This window comes from Plectropomus leopardus, chromosome 4 (assembly GCF_026936395.1).
Source record: "Plectropomus leopardus strain MGB_pleo_1.0 chromosome 4, ASM2693639v1, whole genome shotgun sequence".
In the NCBI taxonomy this organism is placed as follows: domain Eukaryota; kingdom Metazoa; phylum Chordata; class Actinopteri; order Perciformes; family Serranidae; genus Plectropomus; species Plectropomus leopardus.
In genome coordinates, this window is record NC_142179.1 from 25,531,222 (window position 1) to 25,542,946 (window position 11,725).

The window sequence follows — 11,725 nt, forward strand, 5'->3', positions numbered from 1 at the left end:
CTCAAAACAAACTTGAGTTTTAAGCACATTTCATTTCCAAATATGTGTGAATCCTACAACATCTCTGTGTTCATGTGTCATCCTGCTCTCACAGGTAAATGGGATCTTCAGGCCTTCGTCAAGAGGTTTTATCTGGGAAAGCCTGTGGCCACTCTGCAGTTTCTCACCCAAAACTACAAAGACTGAAGGATGTTCAGATGTCTGAAACAAGAATCTGTCAGTACAACAATATAAAACAAAATGTTTCCCCACTTTCCTTGAATTAAACAGCATCAGTTCTTCAAAGCTTACAGCTGGTCAGCCTCTCTTTGCCTCTATCTTATCTTTGAGTTAGAAAGAGATTTCCTCTTTGTGTTACACCAGCTACAAGGTTTTGATGTTGCCCCGTATCTCTGTCACGTGGTTCAGAGCGAAGGATTTGGGAGATAGATTTTGACCTCACTGGGGATTTCTTATTAGTTTCCGAACACTGTCGACAAGAGAAGGAAGACGGCCCTGATATCACAACTCAGTATGGAAAGAGTTTATTCTAATTCAGGCACGGAAACACGTCAGGGCCAAAAAAAGGAAGTGGGAGGTGAAACCGAGACCGCAACACAGCCGGATGCTGCAGTGGAACTTGAACCAAAATACTCCACAGAGTGACAGGACAGGGGGGAGGGGCCGCAGGGCCTGTGGTGTGGCGGGTGGAGGGAACTTGCTGTTTGTGTAATTGTTTATCATATTTCCATTGACCACTTTCACCCCAGTTGGAAACATTTAGGTGATTTCAGATCGTTGATTGATTTTTTTCAAAGTAAAGCAGCTTGAACACATGTTGGAGTGTCCTTGAATGTAACTTTGGGACGTTGAACCCGTTTTGAACTTTGGACAGTTGCATAAGAGGCCTACCTGGCTGGTCTGTAGAGGATGGTACGGATAAACTTTTCAACCCTTCCACGAGAAGATACTTTTCTGACTTCCTGGGTCTTTGTAGAGGGTGGGTCAGAGTACCCCCCATGAGGAATATTGGTTTCTAACCAGCAACTCTCCTCTGGGAGGGGTTTGTATCAATACCCCAGATGTCTGGAAAAGGCTGGATTTACATGAGGGACTTTGATGTTCTGATGATCAATCTTTAGTTGGTGGTTTCATTGACCCTAATTTGGTGTCTCATCAGTGGGCTAGGCAGGAGTAGGTAATGGAGGTTTTTGTTCCTTTGGTGGTTAAGCCAGCCTTGGTAAACCCCTATGTGCCCTCTCCATGAACTCTGGGAGATCATTGATCAAATTGTCCTGCATCTGCTTTGTTTGCTTCCCCGACTTAGCAGTCAAAGCAGCCATGTCCACAAACAAAACCAAAACAATGCACATAAGCACACAGTTAGTCAGACAGTCCGTTGCTTTTGAACAAATGTTAAGTATCTGTCAGTTGGAATATCGCACTTGACCTTGATTTACCCATCTTATTTGACTTATGAAATCACATTTTTAACAATTGGCAAGTGGAGTATAATTCCACACTCATTGTGAGGCATGCCAAGTGGGAGAGCATTCTTCCAAAAACCACCTACTTGAATCCATCAGTACACCATTGAAATGCCAAGATTTGTACTTCCAAATACACTGTGCATTTTTTTTTCTCTATATCTCGGAGATATCCTGCCAAAACAGCTGGGTTTTGCCACTCAGCTTCCTTGAATGTGTTTATTTTTACTCCAAATGTCAGGAGAGTTGAAAAATTCTGATTAAGAAAAACTGACAGCTGTACTTCATTGGTGCACAGTATATTGCCTTCTCTGGAAAAAAAAAACAACTTATCAGATCCCCTGATGATATGGCAAAGGCATTTAATATTTTCTTAATTTATTCAAACTTACATTAATTAAAAGGAATTTGTATAATCAATTCAATTGCCTAACCGGCACTAAGTGATCTAATATGCATGCTGACTTGAGTCTCCATTCTTGTTTTCTCACTGCTGCTGAAGAAGTGCTGAAGATTTATTTCAACTGGGGACATCCTGCAGTTCATCACCAGTTGTGAGCAGTGGAGAAATGGATTTGAGTGTGACATCTGCTCAGTGCATGTCAACAGTACAGTATGGCTGACCACTTTGCACACGTATTTTCTGTGTGTTTGACACCCCCCCCCCAACACACTGGTATTGTTCAGCAAATCTGACTGCAGAGATTCAGTGTAGAGGAATTCATTTGAATAAACTTTATTCTCAAACTTTACTTAAACGCTCTTCTTCGCCAAAATCTGCCACCAGCAACCTTTTGGCCCTTAAACATTATCACAAAGGTATCTGATAGCCTTGTGTCTTAAATGCATGTTTTTGTCTCCAACTGACTGTGAAAACTTCGCACATACCCAGACAGATAGCAGTGATCGAGTAGAAGCTTAATGATGTTCAATATGAACTATTGCAAAGTGCTAGGCGTAATAGGAAACTGAATAAACATGCCTGGATGGATATGGATAATGTGATGGTGAAAATGCAACAAATAGCTTCTGCACATTTTAATCATCTGCTCCTCAGAAATGTGTAACTATTACAGTTTTGTAGTCAAGCATGCTGTTTTGTGAAAAGTGTGTTACTCTAACGTTACCTTCATTGAAAACAGAGATTATCCGCTGTTTGAATTGATACAAATGTTGTTAAATGAAAGGCTGTTAGTTCTTGGAGATTTGTCTTTTTGGGGTCATTTACTTATTAGAGCAACATTTCCTACAGATTGGTCAGCCTAATAAATAGAAAATATTTCTCATGTGCTTCACCATGTATTCAATCATTGTAATAACGGAGGCTTTTGCAGTGTACCAAAAAGAGATGTACAGTTACTGTTGATATGATAAGAAACATTTTATCTTTCCAGATCTTTAACTAACAGCAAGGAACAACAGTTGTAGTCTTCCCCATTAAGCCTGGAAAAAACAAAACTAATTTGCTTATATATCCACAGTGCCTGGGCAGTTTTCCACTGTGCTTTAAAATGAGCCTGTACTTCCATGGAATCCCCATATGCAAAGGAGCCGCAGTCAAAGAGATCTAACGCCGTTGACAAACACTGCAAGCCAGCCCCATGTGACCCAGCTCACAGTCGAGGAAATAAGCCTGCAACAGGTAGGTGTTCCAGCTGGGCTGGCCAACTTTCCAACCACAGAGCCACACAAATGCTTCCCCCGAGGAGAGACACCAGAAAGTCCTCAATCTGACCTGAGGGGATTCGATTTGTATTACATTTGTAAACACGATAGCAATGCGATGATCAACCTGTGATCATGGGCTGAACAAAATAACAGGAACAGCAGACAATCTAATTCTTTATCCCTGCAAGAAATACTTTAGAATTTTAAAGGCTTAAAATATTCCTGATGTGCAATCTGTGTCATGTATGATGCCATAGGTCATGGCATTTTTCCTGCATTACATTATACTGCCAGGCTCTCATGTTAATTAGTCCAAACCATGTTTATCTAATACATTCCTGTGTTGTTTATTATGCAGTAATTAGGGTTGGATTAATATGTTATGTTGTTTATTCTCCAAAGGAGTGGTATTTGTTGTTTAAATCATTTCAGGTGGTATTTGACCATTTAACAATTTAATGTTCCTCTGTTTCTGAAGCATTTTGCATGTTAGAAATTAAACTTTTCATAAGGTCTAGAACTTCTCCCATCCAAAGTTTGTTTGTACAGGCATATAGTATATTTTAAATCAATATGTAACACATTATTAATAGCCTCTTAATATATGTAAAACTAAATTCAGTTGCGATTTGACAGTTATTGTATCACAAATTGAAAACAGGGACATCAAATATCAGCATAAAATCACCAATTCAGTTATTATGCAGACATTTGTAACTTTTAGCTTTAACTCTTTAGAGCTCAGTACATGACAAATTAAATTTGAGTTGCCTTTTGACCTGGAACAATGTGCAAAAAGTGACACAGAGAACCAGTTTAGGGAGTGAGTCAGTATGAGGCAGATGAGTAAATTTACATTTTAAAAAAACCTATGTTTGTCCTGGCGCAAGGCTGTTGAATGTTGAACCAAGTCCATCAGGATCATTGTTGTACATTTTGTTGATTCAAGGTGCACAAGAGTGAACGAGAGGCCCTGAGAAGACTCTGCTCTGCCCGCTGGTATGACATGCTGCTCATAAAACACACACACTCTCACACACACACACACAGACATACACATGAAGGACTTGCCTGTGGTAATGAGACACACAAGATCACTGGCTGCTCTGTTTGTGTAAGCCCCCTAAACACAGAGCATGATTCAGACTAATTCTCCCACACACTGTGTTTACACTTCTGGTTCATTGAGGTACTATTAATTTCTCAGGTCTGAATATTCAGGCAGTGACATTTCATTCAATATTTTCTGTGAATTTTTGCAAAGGCCTGTGTGTTATATGAATTTACAGCTACAGCAGGAAATAGCTAAAGTTCATAGCATACTAAAACTAAACTAAACTAAACTATAAATTAGGGAGTGCAGAAGCTATGATGTGAAGGTGATATGAAAGCAGTGAATGACCCCAAAGGTTTCCAGTTATTCTTAGATTTTTGTCTAACGAATTAAATCATAAGGGGGGTATTTCTGAAACATTATAAGTCAACCACTGTGGGTATTTTTTTTCACAAGTTGGCAAATTGGTGAAAAGCGAGCCATGACGCTTTGTCCACTGACATCTCTTTGAGCGTCTGTGGCTTCCGATCACTTTTCCACTTCTGCTTCACCCGGAACTCACATGTCCAAATAGAGACACGAAGGGGCGGGGCCGGACACTGCCTTATTTGGAGTTTCCACTTAAGCGGTCACTTGGGCTCCAAGTCAAAGCAAGCCTGTTGAGGATTTACAACGCGCTTGCAATATTTACAAGCGATTAACTCCGCCAATTACTGTCTTTGTAAGTGTTGCTGCATGAACAGGAGGCTTGAATTAGTGTTCTGCAATACAGGACGGCACAAAGTGAGGGCACGTTCACCAGGAGACTATCCACAGACCTGTTTCTGTTTATGATTTGGAGAAAAATAGGCTAGTTTGAAATAAGTGCAAACAAAGACACATCATCTAGCATTTGATCATTTGAACAAAACGGTGTGTGGGCCTGACTGGTAACATAAATAATCTTTTTTAGAGCCACAACACACTCTGTCTCTCACACACAAACACAGCTGCATCATAAGCTCCCAGTGTGCCTGGTAGTCCATTATAGACTTCACAAATAAAGATAACGTTGAATCACTAATGTTTTCCACAGGGATAGGAACAGAGGAGAAGCTCATCCCGAAGAAGGACGCGGCTTGAGGTGCCGTGTAGATTTGTAAACTTTGTAGCCACTATCTATCTATCGGAGCCTTTTGCCTCCGCTGTAGTTTCCACAGACTGACGCGCGGAGAGCCTGGGCGCTGGGCGCTCTGTCCATATATGGTCATCTACGTCACGCAAATGTTCCATCCCCCTATTTAATACAGGCAGACTGGAGTCCCCTATCCAGCTCCAATAGAGCAAGTAGAGCCGCTCTTGTGCAACCAACACCACCACCTCCTCCTCCACTGATTCACAGACTTCAAATTCCCCCACAAGCAGCCCATCAGCTTCCACAGTGATCAGATTAATAACAACAGTAGCCTGTGATCACACAGGAGGAGATAACCAGCGCTGCTCGTCCTCCGCGGGATACTTGGATAGCTACAGCAACAGGATCCATCCCTCTCTCCTCTTTTTTTTTTCAACACGCCTGATCCACACCTGTGTTTTCCACTTTGAGAACACCCGCTGTTTTTTGTGTGTGTACTTGGATACCTGCGCGTTGTCCTTTTTATAAATGTCGGACTGAACATAACTGCTATGACAGGGAAACTAGCGGAGAAGCTCCCTCTTACGATGAGCAGTTTAATAAACACGATCCCTGACAGTCTGTACCCAGAAGAGGACATCCCGACGTCTATGAATATTTTCACCAGTACGGAATCTATTAACCACTATTCACAGATGAACACAGGTAAGATTTTTCATCTACTTTTTTCCCTGTGCTTTTGTGTGTGTTTGATTAAAGTAGTTTAAACTGCCGATGTGCGCGAAGGGCAACAGTTGTCTTGGGGCTCGGAGCACCTGTTTGCGCTCTGGCTGCTGCGCACAAAGAAACACTCCCGTACTCAATACTTTTGTCGGGGTCAGGTGTAACACAACCCACTACGAATTAGATACAACTTAAAAATGAGTGACTTTCAGCTCGGCCATGTTTGTTTGTTTGTTTTTTTTTAGCTTCTTTCTTCTTCTTTTTTTTTTATTCTGCCCGTGCCCGTAGCCGAAATGTTAGGATCTCAAACGCAACGTGAAAAAAACAATTGAGCTTTTGTCAAAACTTTTTTCTCTTTCTGTCAAATCACCGTACAAAATATTACATTTCAGCAAATCTATAAATCTATAGTGATTTTCATTTCACAAAGCTGACGCGTGTTTGGGGAAATGTCTCACGAACGGCTGTGGGAAAAAATTGCTGTTTTATGCAAACTCCACGTAAAACGTAAACGGTTCCCGACTGAAACTGAAACCCGCGTGTTATGAGAAAATGTGCCTAATTAATGTGGTCAAACTACAAACGCCACTGATTTAATAATCAAACATGCACCCGCAAAGATGGGTCAACTACTTTAGACAATGACTTTCATTCACAGATTGGATTTTAGTAGGCGTGTGTGCGCTTTTCCTCTATGTGAAACATGTTTGGACGCAGGGCCCCTGAACCGTCTTAGTCACTAAATTGCGAGGCCGGTGATATTGATTGATTTATTGCATAGTCCAGATTAAGGTATATTTCTGATTAATTCAGACGCCTACATACAGATGACTTGTTTGTTGGCTCGGTGTTGGCATTAAATCAATCACTAATTGTACAGGCTCACCTTCTGAGGTGATGGGTCAATGCTGCACGAAATATACTAAATTCCTTGTGTGTCTCAGATCTCCACGTGATGCACTGATCACAATTTACCTTGTCGAACATTGTTCATGATTATTTTTTAATGTCGAAGTTTTTTTTATATAACAAATAAAAACAACACCTCAGTTTATATTTAACCCGACGTATTTTCCTCTCAAGAACTGTGCGTCAATCAATTATCCCAGCGCCAGATCTTATAAATATAGTGCACTTGATTTTTTTTAAATAAGTGGATTAAATCTAAGTGACACACATTTGTCATTTTTCTGTAAACACGGCAATAAAATGTATTTTATGTGACCCCTTCACTGAATTTATTTTAACAAGTGAAACAGGAAAAAAAGATGCCACAGAACACAGGTGTGTGTTGCAGTTTTAAGCATGCCTGATCTTGCTGAAATTATCATTGCAAAATCAAACAATTATATTTGTGTAGTTTTTGCATGTGTGTTATTTTTAGGCAAATGACAAAAAAGATTTTTAAAGTAGCATGTTGTAGCTAATTTTAAAGGTAAAGCAAGTGTGCTTTCAACACTGACCCATAGGAAAAGAGTGATGACTTTATTTCATACACCTCATTCTGTCTAAGTATCCCACAGCTCAAATGACCTCCAATACACTGAAGATTTTGAGTAAAACGCATTAATATGAGCTCAGGTTTGTTTTCTTAATGTCATATCCTCCTAAAAAATGCCACAGGTGTCATTGTTCCTGTACCTCATGTATTGAATGTTATCATGCAATATACATAATTTAGCTTTTGTTTGTTTTATTATGATTTGCCTTTAGTCAAAATCCAGCAGGCTGTACACTGTCTATTACTGGGAGTGAACATTTAAGCACCCCTATGTATGATTTTCCTGCAAATGAAAAAAAAGACGTCTATTTTGACTTCTGTTTAAGAAAGAATTCTTTTCAAATGTCTCACATTAAGCCCTCGGAGCACGATCAGCACATAAATGTATCCCCATTAAGCACATCTGCATGTGATGTTTTTTATGGCATCTTTTGAATAAGTTAAATGTGTGTGTGCGAGTGTGTGTGTGCATATTCGATGTGAAGTGTAAGATTCTGTACAATTAAAAAATCAAGGAATTTTATGAAAATGTTGTTAAGCTCACTAATGCAGAGATTGGATTGGAAACACTTTTTTTTTTTTTTTTTTTACCCCCGTTATGTGCAGATGTTCTATGCTGCAAATGTGTTTTGAATCCCTGAGCGTGATAGATGTGCCGTCTGCCTTATAATCCTCCCTGCTGTAAAGAAATCAGATCTTGCCATTCAGTTTGGCTGTCCTCCTGAGGGACACAATGACTGGATCAAAGGGGGTGTTTAGGTCTTGATTTATGAGAGCTTGTGGGATCTGAGAGAGAGAGACACCACTGTCTCACATGCAGCAGTCACTCACTTAACTTACAGGTCTGACAGCGCTCACATTTCTGTATGAACTGTAGTGGACTTCTTTTATTTTTGATCTCCTGTTGGCACACTGTTGCAGAGATATGCAGAAAAGCTGAATTTTGGACAAACCGAGGACTCTCACTTGAAGTTCATATAGCTTGGCAAAGTGAATTTTCTAGGCTTTTTTTGTGCCAAATTATTACTTTTGCACGCTTTTCTTCCCAACTGATTGCATTTCATATTCATATTTGTGCAATCATGTGGATGATTTCTTCATGATATCTGTTTTTTCTTTGCTCTTATCTAGATAATATCATGGATCTGGGCATGGGAAGCGAGAAAGCCACAGCAGAGATTCAGTATGGATCCAGCTTCCAGTCCAACCGCAGCGGGCAGACTGTCACATATCTTGGGAAGTTCGCCTTTGACACTCCTCCGTCAGGTGGCATCGGTGGTTCTGGCTGGTGCTCTGATAACAATATCATCAGTCTCGTCAGCGCGGGGATCCTGGGCGTTTCTCCATCACCCGGCACGGTAACGACGCAGACATCGTCCTCCGCAGCCAGCATGGGCGGACAGACGTCAGACATGGAGCAGGTTTATGGTCCACCACTGCCTGCCTATTCCACCTGCAGCGACCTGTACCAGGACCAGGTCTCCTTCCACCACAGCCCAGCCACTAGCACGGCTCTAGCCTACCCTGGCAATGACTATCACTCCACATCCAAAGCCTCCATGGATGGCAGCCTTTTCTCCATGATCCCTGACTACAACCTTTTCCATCATCAGGGGGAGGTTGGCGTGATGGAGCACAAGCCCTTCCAGACCATGGACCCCATCCGAGTCAACCCTCCACCTATCACGCCCCTGGAGACCATCAGGGCGTTCAAAGACAAGCAGCAGATTCACCCAGGCTTCATCGGCGGGCAGCAACACCCTCCTCAGCACCACCCACCGCCACAAACTCTCACCCTCAAACCCATCCGACCACGGAAGTACCCTAACCGCCCCAGCAAAACCCCGGTCCACGAACGGCCGCACGCCTGTCCGGCGGAGAACTGTGACAGACGTTTCTCACGCTCAGACGAGCTCACACGTCACCTTCGCATCCACACAGGTCACAAACCTTTCCAGTGCCGAATATGCATGCGCTCCTTCAGCCGGAGCGACCACCTGACCACACACATCCGCACACACACGGGCGAGAAACCCTTCTCCTGTGAGTTCTGTGGACGCAAGTTTGCCAGGAGTGATGAGCGAAAGAGACACGCAAAGGTTCATCTGAAACAGAAGGACAAGAAGCCAGCTGACAAGAGCAGTGGGGCAGCTGGGAGCCACAGCTCGCCGCCCAGCTCCTGTGGGGGGCCGACGGTGGGAACGTCATGACCGTCATTACGTGCACTTGGACTGGACCCTCACCATGCCCCATAAAGAGACTTAGGAAGAAGGGATCACGTCCACTATGAGATAAATAGGTGACACTTTTTCCTCTCTTTTATGTCCCCTGCTCTTTTCATTTCCTTCTATTTTGAGATGGATGCCTTTAGTTTCAGTAAAGGGGGAAAGGCTGCTACGCCCTTCTCCTTCAAGTAACTCAGAGCCTCAGCTACTGTAACACAGTGCCAACACAAAGAAGGGCACAATGGCACATTATGTCCACAAGGCCACTGTATATCTATAGGTTTATCTATAGGATACACTTCTGTAATTTTTATCGACTATTTCTAAATTGGAAGGAAGCCAGAATCCATCATAGGAGTCAAAAACAGACAAAATTACAAGGGAGTTTAGTTAAAGGGTGAGTTGTCTGGGTTGTATGCATTATTTTTATTAGGCTGTTTAAAAGTGCAATTGGTTATATTTGTGTACTGTCATGGATACCTTATTAGTGGCACCTCCTTTCGTTGTTTTCGTTAAGGTGTCGTGTTTTTTTTTTTATGTTCTATTTGAATGTTGTTTTCTCAAAAGAATGTGCCAAATGTATTGTGGTGATACAGCCAACCTTGTTCTTATTATTGTGCCTGACATTTGCCAAACATAACAGTGATATCAGCTTATAGCAGACATGTGGATTCAAAGGAAAGATTCAAACACAGTTTCTCAGATTTAGATTTACCTGCACAATTTGGTGAAGTCTAGATAATGACTGAATGGGTTACACAAAGCAAACCGATGTCTTGTCCTGTTACATGTTCTTATAAAACAAACATGCCTGCAGCAATCAATGCCTTTGCCAATACTTATTTATTTGTAGTCACTGAGAGACACTGTGTATTTTTGTTGCCTTTTTTATACGGTGGCTTTCTGTGGTGTTACCAGTTTTAATTTCTGTTGCTTTTTATTTTTCAAAGCTCACCAATACTGTTCAGTTTTCTTGAGTTCTGCAATTATATGCAATATATTTGTGACATATGCCACCTACCATAAATCAAAATAACTAAGAGCACAGTTAGACAGAGTGAACTACTTATATAAATAACACTGGGTTGCAAACCAGCAGTATATGAACGCAAAGCTGCATGAAGGATTCAAAGTGTAAAAAGACTAAAATACTTGATTTAAATCACCAAACAATGAGCAGCATATGGTAAAGAGAAAAACTGAAATCTCCAAATCCATGTTTACATCTTTTCTAATACGGAGAGACTGAGTTGTAAACTAAGGACTTGTTGTTTTTGTACAGTATACAAACATGTATGCAGGTAGCTACAGTAGAAGTTTCACTTTTGTACTCAATTGTCAAATGCACCATAACACAGTATTAAATTGTGCATATATGTGCATGCCTTCATGCACACAATGTAAATATACAAATGTCTGCATAAACAAGAACTTTCAATTGACTGAATGCTTGTGCGGAATGTGTCTTAAAGCTTTTAGTAATGTAGTTATAATACAGAATATTTTGCTGTCATAGGTCATTGCAGATTTTTTTGGGAGCACTGCAATAGTGCCAAATATGGTATATTATCTTCCAGAAAAGAAAAAAAAGAATAATTGCATTTGCACCATTTGTACGTTTTAAAGTGGTATCTGGTTTAAGGAAGCACCATTGTGTTCTCTGAATAAACAACAAGATTTTTTTTACATTTTATCTCCATTATAGTTGCAATCACTTATTTCAATTAACACATCTCTCCCATTACATAGAAAACACTGGCTGTAGATTCAAAACTAAATGACTGGATCCTGTCTTATACAAAATACATTACAGGGCTTTGCCAATATTTTTCACATTCCTTAGTGATATTTGTCCTGATGAAAGGAAATAGATGTAGTGTCATTTATTGAAACATCTTGTTTAGGCTCATCTCTTACATTAGTTTCAATGGGATGTTTTGTAACAATATTGATAAATGCACAGCAATGACCACA

General features: G+C 40.9%; 2 protein-coding genes across 3 annotated transcripts in view; both read left to right on the top strand.

Moving 5' to 3' along the window:
* Positions 1-290, top strand: part of pebp4 (phosphatidylethanolamine binding protein 4) — a 63,217-nt gene extending 62,927 nt beyond the window's left edge. For both annotated transcript variants that reach the window (XM_088076936.1, XM_042488584.2), the window contains one exon: positions 95-290. In XM_088076936.1, coding sequence (XP_087933062.1) covers positions 95-186 — 92 coding nt within the window. In that variant the 3' untranslated portion in view covers positions 187-290. The remainder of the gene's footprint in view (positions 1-94) is intronic.
* Positions 291-2,764: 2,474 nt separating this feature from the next.
* Positions 2,765-11,444, top strand: egr3 (early growth response 3). The gene is made up of 4 exons (XM_042488229.2): positions 2,765-3,108; positions 4,084-4,133; positions 5,264-6,007; positions 8,658-11,444. Exons 3-4 carry the CDS (start codon positions 5,854-5,856, stop codon positions 9,734-9,736), a joined length of 1,233 nt encoding a protein of 410 aa, XP_042344163.1. The 5' UTR covers positions 2,765-3,108; positions 4,084-4,133; positions 5,264-5,853; the 3' UTR covers positions 9,737-11,444.
* Positions 11,445-11,725: the final 281 nt, after the last annotated feature.